At 35.8% G+C, this 18,784-nt stretch overlaps 1 protein-coding gene across 6 annotated transcripts in view; it reads left to right on the top strand.

The window, feature by feature from the left end:
* LOC150100731 (plexin-A2-like) overlaps positions 1 to 18,784 on the top strand; it is a 992,258-nt gene that overhangs the window by 833,402 nt on the left and 140,072 nt on the right. For all 6 annotated transcript variants that reach the window (XM_090402045.1, XM_090402043.1, XM_090402046.1 and 3 more), the window contains one exon: positions 9,404 to 9,652. In XM_090402045.1, the coding sequence (XP_090258171.1) occupies positions 9,404 to 9,652 (249 nt within the window). The remainder of the gene's footprint in view (positions 1 to 9,403; positions 9,653 to 18,784) is intronic.

Consider the following 18,784-nt stretch of genomic DNA (forward strand, 5'->3'; position numbering starts at 1 on the left):
CTCTGTTACTTCGATACAGAATGCTCTTCTTGTCAGCTGTCAATCACACATCAAACTTCCCGGTGAGCATGCACACTCCATGAAATGGCAAGCAAGAAGTTAGGTATAATGCTGACACGTAGATTACGTTAGCGACAAGAAAATGTCCTAAAAAACACAACATAATATTTTTTAAACTATAATAAAATTTCTGTAAGTAATACAAATATCAAATCCAGTAAGTACATCAATTTTTTAATTCTTTCCATTTCATTTTGACAAAACAATTTCAATAATGGGCACATCGCAAGTGCTGACATTGTGTGTTATGAAACTAAAACTAATGAACATTCTAACATAAACCATTTGTAAAAATATTCAGAATTTTAAATTATGATAATTTTTACACCACCCCTTTTTTTCATTCTTGCTCTTTTTTTCTGTAACTTAATTCCTATATTTGTCACCAGATTCTTTGTAATGTCCTTTAGTTGGAAAGACCTGGGTTGGAATTCATCTAGAATATGGGGAACCTTTATCAAGGCTTTTCAATTGAAGGTGTGTTAACCAGTCTCAAATGAAATTGATAGGCTTTTTTCTCCTGGAAACTGATTTTTTCATTCTGCAGAACAGGCAAACTGGTCAGAAGAAAACACAGTGCAGGTAAGATGACCATAACAAGTCACCGAACCTAACATAATAGGGAAGATATGATATTCTTCATTCTGCATCTGAGTCTTCCTTACTTCCTATTCTCCAAACCATCATTATGATCGGATGACCTGCCACCATGTTTGCTGTGTGACTCATGAACATCCAGTAAGGAGGTCCTGTCGTATGTACTGTTTGCAAGATGGACAGTCTGGGATGGCACACTCATCATCAGTCAATTATGTGCTTGCCTGCAAAGATCATGTTACAATATGTCTGCTCCCCATTTCTAGGTAGCCCTGAAATTCCACTTCTAAGAGGCATCATTCTTGTTAGATAGTAGGCAACTACTGTGTGGCTCCTTGTTGGGCGGTGAGTTCTTACTCTGAAATTATCTGACTTTCGGTATGAATCCGTAATGCTCAAATTAATAAGGGCTCTCAAGGCCTCATCCAGAAACAGTAAGACAATAAATGACACATTGGTTTCCATAAATTAATGATAACAAATATATTTACAGCAGATCCTAATGGAATCAAGAGTCATCACCAGAGGTACACAACACACACAGTTACATACAAAGCCCATTAACCTCTGCATTAAACTTTATGAAAGCTCATACAAGAAACATCAATTATTAGAACAAAGAGAAAGGTCATGATAACCCAACAATATATTTATCATATTTTGCTATGTGGTGCAAATAGGATAATTGTATACGTGCACCTACCTCACTCACTTGCACTGTAAAATAGCAGGGTTGAATGATATAAAGGAAATGGTTATGCAAATCAGGAGTAAGACAGTGATCTGTATCCTGTTATTCATCTCTATATAGATCACATTATGAAGGCAAATGGGAGATATTCAACTCTGCTCTTTACTATATGCAAATGATGTCATTCTCCTAAGTAAATCTAGAAAAAATCTGTAGTACTGTGTAATTAAAGTGCTGTAACAAATTTGATATGAAAAGTTATCAATAAAAAGAAACTCTGAAAATAGCACAAACATCAACAGCATTAAAAATGTTTAATTTTCTTGACCACAAAGTTCTGGAATGACTTTTAATGGGATTATATTGACCAAATGCATATAATAAACAACTATGTTATACCAACTAGTTTCACCAACTAAGGCTGTTGGCATCTTCAGGGTAAGGCACTAAAAAGTAAAAAACTGTTACAAACTATAATCAACCAATTCCAATTATATTAAACAAAGAACAAAACATGTACAATACATGCATAGAACGTGCATGATATCACTTGTTATTTAGGAACATTTTATAGTTGGCACTGTAATTCAGTTCTGTGATTTGAGAGGTCTAATAAGGGTCTTCCAGATCACGGGCAAGATTAGTCCTTGGTTCCTGTTAAGGTTTTGTATACAGCGAGCAACTGCTGTGGCCTCTTTAAAAATTTGGGAATGGAATTCCTCCTCCATGTAAGGAATTGTGCTTCTACCCCACTCTATGGTATGGTTCGTTCTTGAGAAATTAAAAGCTAACCCCGATTTTTCTTCTCTGTTATTATTGACATCACCTATGTGTTCTTTTTGTCTAATTTCAAGGCTCCTTGAAGTTTGGCCGATGTAATTCAAGCTGCACGAGCAGGGTATGTTATAAACACCAGCATATTTGGAGAAAGGATGGCTATCTTTTGGAGATCTTAAGAATTGCCTAATCGTTTCTGTAGGTTTAAAGGCCACTCTTATTTTATGTGGTCTAAGGAGTCTTGCAATCTTATTGGAAACTGTCCCTAAGTAAGGAATGACGATGGTAGAAATATAACGTATATCATCTCGTTGTCTTTGTCGGGGTTCAGAGAAAAGTATCTTGTGGACGAGCCTTCGAGGAAATCCATTCATGGTAAGGTTGGTAGATATCAGGGATAGTTCTTCCTGGAGGTCTTGTTGATCTGTTGTGAGGAAAGAGGCACGGTTCTTCAGCATGTGTACAATACTAAGTTTCTGAGAAATGTGGTGGGAGGAAGTGAAATGTAAATGACGTCCTGTATTGGTAGGTTTGTGGTAAACTGAGAGGTTGATACCACCATTCGTAAGCTTGTTAATTAAAGTCTCCAGAAATGATAATTGGTTATCTTTTTCAAGTTCTAGAGTGAATTTGATTGTGTGGTGTAGAGAGTTGATCTTGTTAAGAAAATCAAACAGGTCCTTTTTTGTGTGGTTCCAAACATAAAGATATCGTCCACGCATCTCCACCATACTGTGGGTTTAGGGTCTGTTTGAGATAAGATTTTACTTACAAAATCCTCCATAAAGAGATCAGCACAAGATGGAAAGGTTTTAATTTTACGATAACACCTGATCATGTCCCTAAAGTGGATATCATTTGTAATATAGAAAAGGCAGTCTCGTCGTTACCGGAGCCCATACCTAATGATATTAGATTTAAAAGTAGTATCATCTTCCAGAACTCTTAACAAAAACATCACTACTCTAGAAAAAGGAACATTGTATAGTTTGAAGAAAATGAAAGACATTATCATATTGAAGGCAGATAAGGGAAATTCCACAGTGATTTTAAACACCAGTGATTACGCAGATAAGATTAACAGCTTACTATCGGATACATCAATCTACCATGTCTTAGTCACAGATCCAATACTAAAGAATCACAATGACACCAACGATTTAATACGTCACATGGTGAACTGGTCTATAGACTTAAAACGAAGATTGAAATCCATGCATCCACTAACACCAAGACTATATGGTGCTCCTAAGATACACAAAAATGGAATACCACTACGCTCGATTGTAGATGGGATCAGTTCACCCACTTATTTGTTATCTAAACACCTGGCAGGCCTCCTCAAACCACACATCCATAATTCGGATACTTATATACAAAATTTGCAACATTTCGTTGAGAAACTGAACAACATCTCTATCTCCAATACGGATCTACTCGCCAGCCTGGATGTTACATCTCTATTCACTAACATCCCTGTGGAGGAAGTCATCAACATTTTGGGAAGTTTGCTCCCATAAGACATTACTTCTCTGTTCCGTCATTTTTTAACATCAAACTGTTTCATATGAAATAAAACCATATATCAGCAATTGACTGTTCTTGCAATGGGTAGCCCCCCTCTCTCCATCTTGTGCTGATCTCTTTATGGAGGATTTTGAAAGTAAAATCTTATCTCAAACAGACCCTAAATCCACAGTATGGTGGAGATACGTGGACGATATCTTTATTGTTTGGACATGTTTGATTTTCTTAACAAGATCAGCTCTCTACACCCCACAATCATATTCACTCTAGAACTTGAAAGAGATAACCAATTATCATTTCTGGTCACTTTAATTAACAAGCTTACGAATGGTGGTATCAACCTCTCAGTTTACCGCAAACCTACCAATACAGGACGTTATTTACATTTCACTTCCTCCCACCACATTTCTCAGAAACTTAATACATATGCTGAAGAACCATGCCTCTCTCCTCACAACAGATCAACAAGACCTCCAGGAAGAACTGTCCCTGATATCTACCAACCTTACCATGAATGGATTTCCTCGAAGACTCGTCCACAAGATACTTTTCTCTGACCTCTGACAAAGGCAACGAGATGATATACGTTATATTTCTGCCATCGTCATTCCTTACTTAGGGACAGTTTGCAATAAGATTGCAAGACTCCTTAGACCACATAAAATAAGAGTGGCCTTTAAACCTACAGAAACGATTAGGCAATTCTTCAGATCTCCAAAAGATAGCCATCCTTTCTTTAAATATGCTGGTGCTTATAACATACCCTGCTCGTGCGGCTTGAATTACATCGGCCAAACTTCAAGGAGCCTTGAAATTAGGCAAGAAGAACACATAGGTGACGTCAATAATAACAGAGAAGAAAAATTGGGGTTAGCTTTTCATTTCTCAAGAACGAACCATACCATACAGTGGGATAGAAGCACAATTCCTTACATGGAGGAGGACTTCCATTCCCGAATTTTTAAAGAGGCCACAGCAGTTGTTCGCTGTATACAAAACCTTAACAGGAACCAAGGACCAATCTTGCCCGTGATCTGGAAGACCCTTATTAGATCTCTCAAATCACCAGAACTGAATTACAGTGCCAACTATAGAACGTTCCTAAATAACAAGTGATATCATGCATGCTCTATGCATGTATTGTACATGTTTTGTTCTTTTATTATATGCACTTGATCAATATAATCCCATCAAAAGTCATTCCATCAACAGCATTTTTAATGAAGAATGTATAGTGCAAGTAAAACATTTCAAGCATTGAGGTACAATATTTAGTGAAGATATCAAATTAAAAATGTAAATAGAATCAGCAAAACTACTATGACACGGAGCCATTTCAATATATTTCTATCGAATTAGAACTAGTTTAGCAAAAATACTAGCAACTGATAAACACACCTTAATGTATGAAAGCTGGATTAGAAATAGTTGATTGAAGACTCAATACCACTCAAGATATAAGATTTGAGAAAATCAGAGTGGAGTGAACAGATGGTGTCAGTATCAGAATCACATTAAAGATGAAGATATAATAAAACTGTTCATGATTAGCATTTGAAAATTTGGTATGAAAAATCATCAAAAAAACCCTGAAAATATCAGAAACAGCATTCTTAGTGAAGAATGTTGTATATCATTCTAGGACTTGATCATTACAGGGCTGATGACTAATAAAGTGTACAAAACATGTTTTCCTGGTGGAAAAATGAAGCAAATAACTGATGCCTTGCAGAAGAGGAAAGATTAGACATCCAAATAGTGGTCATGGGCACAAATGACTTGGGGAAAAAATAATGTTGGTACAGACTTAAAGAAGCTATTGTAGCAGGTGAACAATAATAGTGTTGTTGGAAAAGTTCTAGGCGTGTTGTCCAGATATGACAAACGTGAATTGAGAAGGAAAGCAGAAATGATGACTAATAAAATGGCTGAGTTGTATGAAGCAAAGAGCATTCAATTTGTAAATCTGTGGAGTGAATTTGAAAGAAAGTTAGAATGGTTTAAAGTTGATGGATTGCATTTGAATTGGTTTGGTGTTGGGTATTTATAAAGGCTATTGTTTTCTGAGAAGGCACAAAGTCAAAAAGTTAATGTAGTAACTGATCAGAGTCTACTTGTGAAGCAGTATAGCACAACTAAATGGATTGTATGTCAGGAGGAAGATGGTTACAAGGTTGAAGATGTGGTTGCAGTAGCACAAAGTGATGGAATGCATAAAGGTGAGGATGAGACAGGTAGGAATGGAAATCAGTCAGGATCAGAGAAACAGGAATCATCAGACTGAAGCAAAAGGCATAGTATAGCAGTTAGAATAAAGAATATTGGTGCTGGTGGAATGGCCTCAAAGACACAGGGATTATTATGTTTGTACACAAATGTAAGTTGTATTTGAAACAAGAGAGCTGGGTTTGTTGCATTGATTGAGTTAGTATACCCAAAGATAATTGAAATAAGCAAAACTTGGTTGTCTGAAGAGGATGTGATGTTGCAGATAGAAATGGAAGGATATATAATTTTCTGGAAGGATAGAAACGTGAAAAGAGGAGGAGGAGTGCAGTTAACGATTGCAGAGGAATTGTATCTGCAAAGTGGAATGTGATAGTGCATGTACAGATTTTGAATCTGTGTGGTATGAAGTTGAAATTAATAGGCTAGTATATCTTGTAGGATCCTGTCATAGGCCAGGGAATGTAGAGAATATGGATTGAATGTTTAGGCAAATTGGTTGGACATGTAAAAAGAAGGTGATCCTGATGAGAGACTTTAATTACAGGAATATAGAATAGAAGGAGGAGACTGAGTTTGAATTTCTGAGAGATAAATATCTTAATCAACATGTGACTGAAGCAAATAGAGGTTTTAATGTTTTGGATTTGGTGATAACTTCACAAGATTTAGTTGCTAACGAGGGTGTTGATACTGCTGCTGGTTGGTGAAAGTGGTCATGCTGTATTTGGATCCATGAAAAGTATAAAAGCACAGCCTAGAAAGGTGACGAGCATGATAAAGAAAAGGTGCAGTATGAGAGGAGATTGGCTGGTTAGGCCAAGCTTAACTTAAGGGAATTTTTCTTCTATATGGTGAGAAAGAGTAAAAGAGTAATTATGACGGGTTGATGCTGGTGGATAGTCGTGGCAGCAGAATGACAATTGCAAAGGATATAGTGAAGTTATTGAATGAGCACTTTAGCAGCAGATATCATACTGGTGTAAATGATGAAGTGCAATATATAGAAGGGAGGAGAGTGTTAGAATTGGAAGAATCAGAAGTGTTGATTAGGTTAGATGTTAATAAGTCTGTGGGGGATGGATGACATATCACACATTCTTAAGGAATGTGCACCACAGTTGGTTATGTCCTTGACCTGTTTATTTAATGAAAGTCTTGCAGTGGACAGGGCTCTTAAAGAGTGGAAAGAAAGCAAAATAGGACCACTTCAGAAGTGGTTCTAGGACAGAAGTTACCAATTATTGACTAGTCTCTATAACTGCGGTGGTTAGAGAAATTAGTAATCGATAGAATACAGGATTGAGTTGATTGACATAGCATTCTTTATTATGGTCAGCATGGATTTGTGAAGGGTAGGTCCTGTTCCAGCAATTTGCTTGCATTTGATGATAGGGTAACGAGTATTTTTTAAATAAGGGAGAATCATATGCAGTAATATTCTTGGACTTTATACAAAAGAGTTTGATAGATTACCACATGATAAGTTGGTGTACAAGCTGCAGAGAATGGCTCTCTGTGCCATACCAGCAGGTTGTGTATGATGGAGCACTTGCAAAAAAAAAAAAAAAGAGGGTAACCAGTAGCGTGCCCCAGGTCTTGAACCCCTGCTGTTTAGGTTGTTTGTAAATGATATATCATTTACAAGATATATCACATCACTGGAGATCTTCAGTTGTTTGCTGATGATGCAAAGTGGAGAACTATAAGTAGTGATGCCAGGTTGGCAAGAAAAACACCCAGAGGAAGAATGAAATCAAGGAAGATTGTTGCAGTTAGTAATACTTTTGAAAACTGAAATGTAAGGTTTGAGAATAATCTGTTATTTTTGGTTTCCAATAATTTGAAAGAAAATTAATATGAAGAGAGTTTATTTAAATTAAAGGGATATTAAATCCCACATTGTTTTAAAACCGAATAAGAAACTCAAAGATTGGAATCAGAGTTTCTTGCCAAATATAGTAAACTATAAAGTATCGGCGACCACTAGCATGAGCTAATGCAAGTGACCCTAGTACGTAGTACAATACCGGACAACTCGTAGCAAAGGTGGTGAAGTTCTGATCGCTATTCTTAGGTATTTCCCATAATGTAAAAACACATTTCCTAGGAAATGTATGCTGTTATTACATTATGGTGGAAGGTCACTACCCAGACCGGTTTCAGTCTTTTTTGAGGCTTCATCAGTGAGTAGCTAGACCAATTAATACCAAAGTGTATAGCGAAAAGAACTTATATACTCTGCTATACGAGTTTCCAAACAGGTGCAACCATTAAGTTACTTAAATATAAAGAGCTAATAAACTTCATTTCGGCAATATAAACATTATTTAAATTAAGGGGATATTAAATCCCACATTGTTTTAAAACCGAATAAGAAACTCAAAGATTGGAATCAGAGTTTCTTGCCGAATATAGTAAACTATAAAGCTACTCACTGATGAAGCCTCAAAAAAGGCTGAAACCGGTCTGGGTAGTGACCTTCCACCATAATGTAATAACAGCATACATTTCCTAGGAAATGTGTTTTTACATTATGGGAAATACCTAAGAATAGCGATCAGAACTTCACCACCTTTGTTACGAGTTGTCCGGTATTGTACTACGTACTAGGGTCACTTGCATTAGCTCACGCTAGTGGTCGCCGATGCTTTATAGTTTACTATATTCGGCATGAAACTCCGATTCCAATCTTTGAGTTTCTTATTCGGTTTTAAAACAATGTGGGATTTAATATCCCCTTAATTTAAATAATGTTTATTTCGCCGAAATGAAGCTTATTAGCTCTTTATATTTAAGTAAAATGAAGAGAGTTATTTACATTTGATGTCACTTTGCCATATGATCACTACCATATACATCATAGGCTTTTGGGAGTGAAGTCTTTTGCTATAAGTGGTAGGGTTGCAAAATCCCTTTCTATCTCAGTCATCTATATCCATGGTGGGATTCAAACCCACAGCTTCTTTGTTGGAGAGTAGGTACACTAACTACTCAGCCAGCCAAGCTGGCTACAAAGAGAGTAACAATCTAAAATTAATTATGTAGCACTATCATTGTATCTTGTACATACCTTGAGGACACATATCCAGAAATGAATATATATCGTACTGTGTCATTGATTTTGTGTAAACAGATCCCCACCAAAGTCCTAGTAAGCGATTTGGGCAAAATGTTGGAAATAATGTTCTTTTTATATAAAATGTTTAATGACGCAAGAAATTATTATATTTACCATTCTTATTTTAATTAAGTGTAACAAAGTTTGCATGTGAAATATCTTCATAACTTGGTTACCTCCACACGCGCGCACACACACACAGCCAGTTGAAATATATATCTTGTTATTAAGATATTTCATTCTCAGACTTTTTATTGTTTCTGTTGATTAAATGATAAGGAAAGCAAGATTATAATTTCAAGTATAATTTTAAGTAAATGACTTCCTATAACCTATTAAATTCTCCTAGTAAATATTTAAAATGTGTTCAGAAAAAAAATTGATTTCATTTTCTCTCCCCCTAGACATGCATAAGTGAGAGCTTTAAAGAAATGAAATGTAAGAGTCCTTCAGTTCCAGAAGACCTTCTTAAATTTGATGGAGAGGATCCTCTAGAACTCGAATATGGTTTTATTATGGATCATGTGAAACAAGTGCAGAATCTTAGTCGCCGTTCCTTTGAGAAATTCCGTATGTATCCTAATCCCAAGTATGACCCTTTTCCTGAAAAAAATCATATCAAATATTACAAGAGTGACTACCTCACTATTAATGTAAGTACTTTCAATTTGTGATTTCATGATGATAATAAGATATTGCCTTTACTCTCTTTCTGTTATTTCTTATACTTGATTTTTATTTATGTTGGCTTGACAAAAGGTACACATAATTTCAGATATTTTAGTTTGAAAAATAAATTTATTGTAAGAAAAACTGTTAAAAATAAATTTCAAAACCATTGTCATTTCTGAAACAAAGCTTCAGTCACCTTTTAAAAACTGTTTGTAAAAATGTCTGTTTGGAAAATAATGATCAGATTCAAAAGCTTTCCGTTAAATTGAATACCGCTGTACTGGATAATACTTATAATTGCAGTGCATTAGAATCATATACAAAGGAAGCTTGAAAAGTGAATAATTTCACATAAAATCAAAAATAAAATTTTGTATACAGATATTAGAGAATTACTGATCTATGCTCAGTGTCTTATGTACATTGAAATGTAGTTTGGTAATGTGAATGGTTATGACTTTTTATAAAAAAAAACAAAAAAAAACCAGTAATCTTTTTTTTTTCTAATCCTCATTTTATAAGTTGTATGAAGGTCTAACATTATCTTAATATAAGGCTACATTATTTGATTTTCAGATAACTTTACACCCTTTTTTGTTTTTTAAGACTTTTTTGTAGGTTTTTTTATCCGAAATACTTATCATTGTTAATATTTTTACCCAGATTTTAAAAAATAAAAAAAATAAAACTGTCAAAAGAATGTGCCTCCAGCATACCAAGAAGATTGCTGCTAAGAATTTTTTGCATTTGATTTTGAAAGTCTTGGCTTTTTTGTTGCTGGAGATTTATGATCTATTTCTTCACACATACGCTGCTTGGAAAGAAGTCAACAGATGCCATGGTCAGATGTGAATGGGATGTGAAGAAGAAACATCCCATTCATTCGAGGTCTGAAGTGGCTTGAATGACATTTTGTGTTTGGCCTTTAGAACAAGATTTTCAGGATTATCTATTCATTAACCCACCCACAGTTAGTTCTAATATACCAACCCTTGTTATGTATCATCCAGTTGTTTTCGACTCTTGGTGATCTTGTGAACAAAGGATCTCCAAGTAAATTCTACTTGGCCTCTTATTCCTTTCTTTTAGCAATTGTAAGTTCAAGTTGGTAAATTCTTTTATGTTGTCCATCCAACTTTTTTGTGGTCTTCCTCTTCTTCTCATTCTTTCATTCTTCTCTAACATAACTGTCTTTTCCAATGATTCATTCAGCTCGCATAATATGCCCAAAGTACATCAACTTCTGTTTAGCATTCATTGCCTTCAAGGAGCATTCTGTCATTATACCCTCTGAAACTTTCTTATTGGTCATTCTTACAAAAAATAAAAAATAAATGAATAAAAAGTCCATGGGATTCTTAATAGTCTCCTGCACACCCATAATTCAAATGAATCGATTCAATTTCTGTCTTTCTTCTTAATAATCCATCTTTTACATCCAAACATCACTACTGGAAATACCATTGCTTTGACAATTCTAACTTTCATGGCCTTACTCACACCTTTATCTTTCATAATTTTTTCTAGGTTTAACATCTCGTTTTTTAATTTCATCTTTCTTTCTATCCTTCTTTTAATTTAATCTTCACATTTAACATCATTTCTGATCTGATCCCAGTAAATCGTACTTTCAACGATTTCTTTTTTATCTCCCTCTATCTTGCTTAATTTAAACATCTTGCTGATGTTTAAATTAATCCAGTTTTGTTACTTTCCTTCTTAACCAATAGAATCAGTTGCTCCAGATCTTCCTTAGTTTCTGCTATGAGGGTTGTATCACCTGCATATCTTAAATTATTTATTTTCCTGCCACCAATCTTAATTCTAGCTGGATCCTTGTCTAAATCAACCATTCTCATAACATATTCACTATAAATATTAAAAAGGTAGGGCAACAGTATACAACCTGCAACACCCCTTTTTTCATTCGAACACTGTCTGTTTCTCCAAAGACTGTTTTTACTGAAGCTTCTTGGTTGTCATACAGCTCTCTTATCAAGAGAATTAGATGTTCAGGTATTCCCATCGATCTTATTACAATCCACAGTCTGTTGCAATCCACACAATCAAATACTTTCTTATAATTAATAAAACAAATGAATACTTCCTTCTGAAATTGTCTTGTTCTTTCCATAATCCCTCTCATGTTTGCTATTTGGTCTCTGGTTCCTTTACCTCTTCTAAAGCCTGCCTTTCTCGTAGCATTTTTCTATTCACATATGGCTCCAGCCTTTGTTGGATCACTTTCAGCATAACTTTACTTGCATGTGAAGTTAAAGGGATGATTCTATAATTAACACAATCTCTGGCATTTGATTTTTTTGGGATTGGGATGAATACTGATGTTTTCCAATCTCTAGGCCAGTATAATTTCTTCCAAACCCTGTTGACAAATTTCAGCCAATATATTCACTACTTCATCCCCAGATGTTTTCAATAATTCCATTGATACATCATCAGCCTCCTGGAGCTTTTCCTTTTGGCAGTTGTTCCATTGTTCCAAATTATATTAAAGGAAATAATATTAAATAATATTATTTATTATTTAATTCCAATAATATTAAAGGAAAGAAATTGTTCCAAATTCTTTCCTTTAATATTATTAACTTTCTTGTACAAATCCTCTACATACTCTTAGCATCTTTTTTTTTTCACTGATTTTTCTTCCATCAGACATTTACCTGAATTACTTTTTACAACTCCTAATCTGGGGATAAACTTCCCTGTAATATTTATTTTTCTAAACAGTCTCTTGTTCTACCCAGAATACTGCTTCCTTCAGTTTCCTTGCACCTTTTGTTTAGATGTTTTTTCCTTATTTTTCCTATCCTGTCTCTGGAAATCTGCACTTAGTTGTCTAACCCTTTCTTTGTTTCTCTGAAGTTTTATTTTTTTCTTTCTCTGCTATTTGAATAGTTTCTTCTGACAACTATTTACAATCTTTCTTTCTTTTTGCTTTATTATACCAAACCTAGTCTGCCATAAATACCTTTACAACTTGAACAGTGCATTAACCTTTAATTTATCAGTAAATTATTTACAACTTTCAGCACATGCATATAGCAGCACTAAATGTTTAAAATGTCCCCTCCTTTTGCCTTCACGCATACCCAAAGTATGTGAGGCTGCATACTGATGGCAGCATGTGCAACATCCAATGGTAATGTTGCCATTGCTCGCTCCAAATCCACCTTCATGCTGGCAATGCTGGGGTGTTGTTTCTTGCAGGCTACTCTCTCTCTCTCTAAAGCTCCAACTATCTTTTGAAGTCCAACAGATTCAGATCAGGGACTTGCAGACAGCCAATGTCGAACACATTCACTTCCAACCACTATTGTGTAGCCCTCGCCTTGCATGCAGGGGGCTGATTCCTGTTGTAAGGTCTGCTGCCTACTATGAAACAAGGTATTGGCTGCACCACAAGTTCCAGTATAGTGTCTTGATACACTCTGGAGGAGGTTTTACTTTTTTTCTTGCAGAAATGCAACTTGGATGCCTCCTGATACATCCCCCCCTCACACACACACAACACACTAAACCATCATTAATGCAGAGTGAGGACCTCTCTGAATCCTTGGTGCTATGGCATGTGCTGTGCAACCATCTGGGGCATATAACTGGTTAAACGACTCTTCAATAGTGAAAATCTTCTCATCTGTGAAGAGGATATTTCTGTATCTGTTTTTTGCATACCGCCAGAGAAGTGCCTTTGAATTTTTTTACTCTCTGCTGCATAAGTTGTGTTGTTAGGAAGTGTCCAGTAGAAGAACAATAGGCTCTCATCCCCAGGTCATCAGTTAGTACATATAATATCATTCTCTGCAAAATGGTCATCTCTTGCGACATAACTTTCTGCGTTCTCACAGGATTATAGTGGAGGCATACCTTCACGTCCCTCACAAGATGTTGCATCCTAATGCAATATAGTAGACTTGTTCTTTGGCAGTCATAATTTTCTGTATCATTATAATGGTTAATAGTCAGATGCATAAACATTCTACTGATCCCAAGTATTTTTAGAGAGTTGAAAATAACGGATGGCTGCATTCCAATCTTGTGAAGTGGTATTACAGCTATACAGTTTTCATGATCTCCCTACTGCATACTAACTCATACAGCTAGACAACTCTTTCTCTACTGGTAAACATGTGAATGTTAGCTGTTCTCTAGAGCCACCAATGAAACCGTGCTCATGCAGTTCTGCAGGCAGTGTGGGGGATGTGTGAAAATATGGTATTTATGGCAAGACTGTATAGGTTTTCAACTTCTGTGGGCAGGATTAAGAAAAATCACAATATTCTGCAAACAGACAACTGGTTAAATTACCTAGTTGGTGTGAAAATATTTACTTTCTTTTGTGAGCTGTAGGAAGTTGAAATTTTGCATGGAGATAGCTTTTTGGCAGACATCCATGAAAATTTTCTTAAAACATGAATTTTTTTTTTTAAGTTCAAGTTGCCTGTAAGAAAACTTAAAAATTCATTCTTCACTTACAGCAAGTAGCTGTTATTACAGAACATCAAAAGCTGGGTAAAATAAGCTGTTTGTATGTGACAAAAAAAAACAAAACAAAAAAAAAAAAAACAGATAAATAAAAGCATAATAGGCAACGAGCAGGAAGAAATAAGAACTTTTTTTTTTTTGAGAATAAATATGCATTTTACACATTGCTCTAAATATATCTTCAAATCAGCAAATGTTTCATCAGAAACATAGAGAAAATTAGGTAAATTCCTGTATCACTTTAATTTTTAGATTACAGAATCTATAAACTTTATGCATGTAACTCTTTTTCATGAATCCTTTTGATGTATGTCATATCTAAGTTTCCTGAAGTTTAAAATAATCAAAATGGTTTATCTCTTGACAGTAAGTGGTAGTGACTAATATTCATATGCCAGCATATGGAATATGTCCATATGCTTTTATGAATGTTTTTCAAATTATCAAACATTTTGCCAGAAGTGGGGGGGAAGTAATTCAAGTGACTTGAATACATATAATGCTGATGTTCCTAGATTTAAAAAAGTCTTAACTTCATGCACATGTTGTTATAACTCTAGTAATAGACAAATTACAGGCAACTACAATACAAAATATTTATATAAAAATATAAGATGTATTTATGCCAAATGAATGAGCAAGTGTAATTATGCATAGAGGCGACTGAATTCAGTGTTGGCTGAGTGCCCACTCATACATCCCTCTCTCTCTCTCTCTCTGTGTGTCACACAACCACATGAAATTCTTGACTCACCTATAGAATAGACAAGCCAAAGAATGTATGCAGCTGACAAAATATGTAGACAATTAAATCCACATCTATCACAGTATTAATAGATTTTTATTATTATTATTATTATTATTCAGGCCTCCAAGGAGTCAAAAGACTCATCGAGGGAGGTCCTTCCTAAGACATAAAGTCTGTCAAGACTCACTGAGGGGAGGTCCCCCCCTGAGAAACACAAAGTCTATCATACCACTCTTTAAACTCACTGACCGTTCTCGCTCCCACCACTCCATCAGGCAATGCATTCCATGGCTCAACCACCCTCCACACAAAGAAACCACTCCTTACCCTCTTGCTCACAGTTTCCTTTCGTAACTTCCAGGGATGGCCTCTTGTCATCACTCCTTCCCGCTGATCAACCAAGCGAAAGAACTCCCCAGTGTCAACCCTGTAACCACCTCTCAACAGTTTAAAAGTCTCAATCATATCACCTCTCCTTCTTCTATCCACCAAACTCTGCAGTCCACATTCTCTCAGCCGATCCTCATAACTATCCTTGTACAGTCCTGAAACCATCTTTGTCATCCGTCTTTGTATCCTTTCCACAGTTAATTTATCCCCTTCAAATCCTGGGGACCAAATCTGAGAACAATAGTCCAAGTGTGGTCTGATCAGAGACTTATACAACGGAATGATAACCCTCTTATCTCTGCAGGTCAGTGTCCTTCTCATAATAGCAGCAATCCTCTGTGTTACCTTCACCACCTTTGCAATATGTCCCCTAAACTTCAGGTTTCTATCAATCATCAACCCCAGATCTCTTGTCTCCCCTACTTCCTCCAGTATAACTCCTCCCATAGAGTATGCAGCATCCCATCGATGTTTCCCAAACCTCAAGACCTTACATTTTGCTGCATTAAACTGATACCCCCATTCATTTGCCCATCTATCTAGCTTATTTAAATCCTCTTGCAGGGCTACCACATCTGCACTATTACTAATAATCCTTCCCAGCTTCGCATCATCTGCAAACAACTGAATATCCCCCTGCAATCCACTGGCTATGTCATTGATATAAAGGTTAAACAATATAGGTCCTAGTACTGAGCCCTGTGGGACCCCACTTGTAACCCTCTGCCTCCTGGAAACTGCTCCACCATACACAACTCTCTGATACCTATCAGACAGCCAATCCTGAATCCAGTTGACCAATCTGACATCCAGACCCATGTGCTGCAACTTAAATATCAGCTTATCATGTGGCACCCTGTCAAATGCCTTCACCAAGTCTAAGAAAATTGCAGTATATGCCTTTCCCTCATCTAATGTTCTTGTAACTTTATTATAAAAAGCTAGCATATTGCTAAAACAAGAGCGTCCTTTCACAAATCCATGTTGATTCTCACAGATAACATTACCCTCATCTGCCCAATGCTGTACACGGTCCCTCACTACTTTCTCCAAGATCTTAACAACTACTGATGACACACAGACTGGCCTATAATTAGACACTTCCAGTCTGTTACCACCCTTATGCAATGGCACTATCTTACCTTCCTTCCATTCCCTGGGCACCTTTGCCAAAGCTAGACTTTCATTGAAAAGCCACGTTAAAGGTACTGTCAATTCCCTAGCACATTCTCTCAAAACTCGTGGCGAAATACCATCCAGTCCCACAGCTTTACTGACATCCAGAGTACTCAGTATCTGAAACACACTCTCCTCCTGTACCTCCAGACCTCGTACCAGTCCTATCCCTCTAGCAGCCAAGTTACTTGGCTGTAGTAATAATATGTGAACTTATGAAGCCAAGTTACTTGGCTGTAGTAATAACAGTCCCTCGAGCCCACTACATTAAGAGGAAGATGATTTATATTTAGAGCTATTTGTCTTCAAATAGTCTTCTTCAAGTTTTCTATAGATGACTAAGTAATATCATTTCACACTTTCTCTGATCTTCACTTGCCAGAAAAACAATCGAAAAATTCTGATTAGTCTAGATACAAATGAAGATAATGCCCCCCCCAATTGTACTCAAAATTAGTTCTCCAGAACTGACCCGTTCTGTATTATCTGTACAGGCTTCCATACTGATCTAGCATCATCCAGACATCACATGGAAGCAAATATATATATCTGGCCCATCCCTAAAGTCAGCCATTAAACTATCATCCCATTGTCCTTACACACTTGTAAGCAGTGAAAGCACTCTAACTGACCTCTACACTACTTGGAAGCCCATCATTTAATTAGTAATCACCAATACAGAATCAGACTATCACTCCACAGCAGATCTCCTAGCTAACATTACCCATCTCTGGATACAATTCATGTTTGGAGAAATTCATATTCTCAAGGCATTTGATTGAGTCATGATAGAGTTCTTACCAAGCTACTATCTTACAGTCTTCCTCTTGTCCTTTGTCCTATGGAAGCAGAGTACTATCACTATGGAGGAGTGCTATCACTCTCTAACTTTTAAATCCTATGTGTTTCCTTTCCCACAAAAAGTGCTATTTTATTTCCCAACAGCTATTAACTGCATCCACTCAACCACTACATCTGATGGTTAACTGGATGAAATTAAAGATCTAGTATATGTATAGAAGAGTAGTTAAGTTGTTGACTTAATTCATCTCTCACCACTCCATGCATTCACATGCTGTTGCCTGTATTTTCTATAAATATTTCCATTATCATTGATCATCTGAATTGCCAGTGATATTTTCCTCTTTATCTCTGAATCTCTTAAAACACATTGAGCAGCTAATTAATACTACTTTACAGTTCCACTGCAAACTCGCAGAATTTTTACTCTCTTAATTCATTCTTCTGCTGTCTTCTGAAATAGTCTCTTTCTTATGTATATCCTAAAGAGTACAACCCACAGGTTCTTAAATCCTGTTAAGACCCGTAGGTTGTACTCTTTGTAAGGCTCTAATGTTCTATAGGTTGAACAACACCTTGTATATTGGTTTATAAAAATGATCATAAAAAAAAATACATGAAATGCCTCTCCAATGTTTCTCCTCAATGTATTATAAGCATTGCTTAAGCATCTTCAAAGAAATTTAGTTTTTCTCTTTTGCTTAGGGTGCAACTTTTACCTCGGTCTTGCTAGTAACTTTGTAGAAAAAAGAAATCCATCTAACTATTGAATGTTGTTCTCACATTTTGATTAGTGCTTCTAGGAGCTTCCTAAAAAATTCGTCTCTCGTTACTGTATCAATGTATGGAACTGATGTAAATATTAAGGACTGTCAAATTTTGCACAACTTAAGAAAATGTTTATTATTGGAGTAAAGAAGCAACTGAAAAGATTAAAAATGAATATGCATATTTAAAATGAAATTTTAAATATGCATTATTAGTATTTATTTCTTACAAGAATTATAGTTTTTTTTTCTTTTTTTAAAATCATATAAGAATCATATTTCTTGGTAAAGCGAGCTTTGAGACTGGATTAATAGAACATTACTCTCATTAAGTATAGTTTCTGGGAAAATTCCCATGTTACTCCTCTTAAACACTATTAATATAATTATGGCTATTATAGCCTGTTTTTGTTTAGGAGTGTCCCTTATTTTAATACATTGGCTAACAAAAAAAGGGGTATATATATTTTTAGAGCATTATGGGTGAGTATAGAAGGCAATTATGGTAGAATAAAAGAGGTGGAAAAATTTTGTACATACCTTGTTTTTGGTTCTATGATGCCTTCCAATTCCAAGATCCTGCTAAAGGTTGTTTATAAACGAGGGGGGGGGGGGACATAGGGGTGTATTTTGACGTGGGAAATAAGTTTGGAAACCTGGGTTACTATTAATAATATATATATATATATATATATATATATATTATTTTGTTTAGGGCCACATTTTGG

Source organism: Typopeltis vanoorti, chromosome 12 (assembly GCF_054136105.1).
Source record: "Typopeltis vanoorti isolate ZY-2024b chromosome 12, IOZ_Tvanoo_1.0, whole genome shotgun sequence".
In the NCBI taxonomy this organism is placed as follows: Eukaryota; Metazoa; Arthropoda; class Arachnida; order Uropygi; family Thelyphonidae; genus Typopeltis; species Typopeltis vanoorti.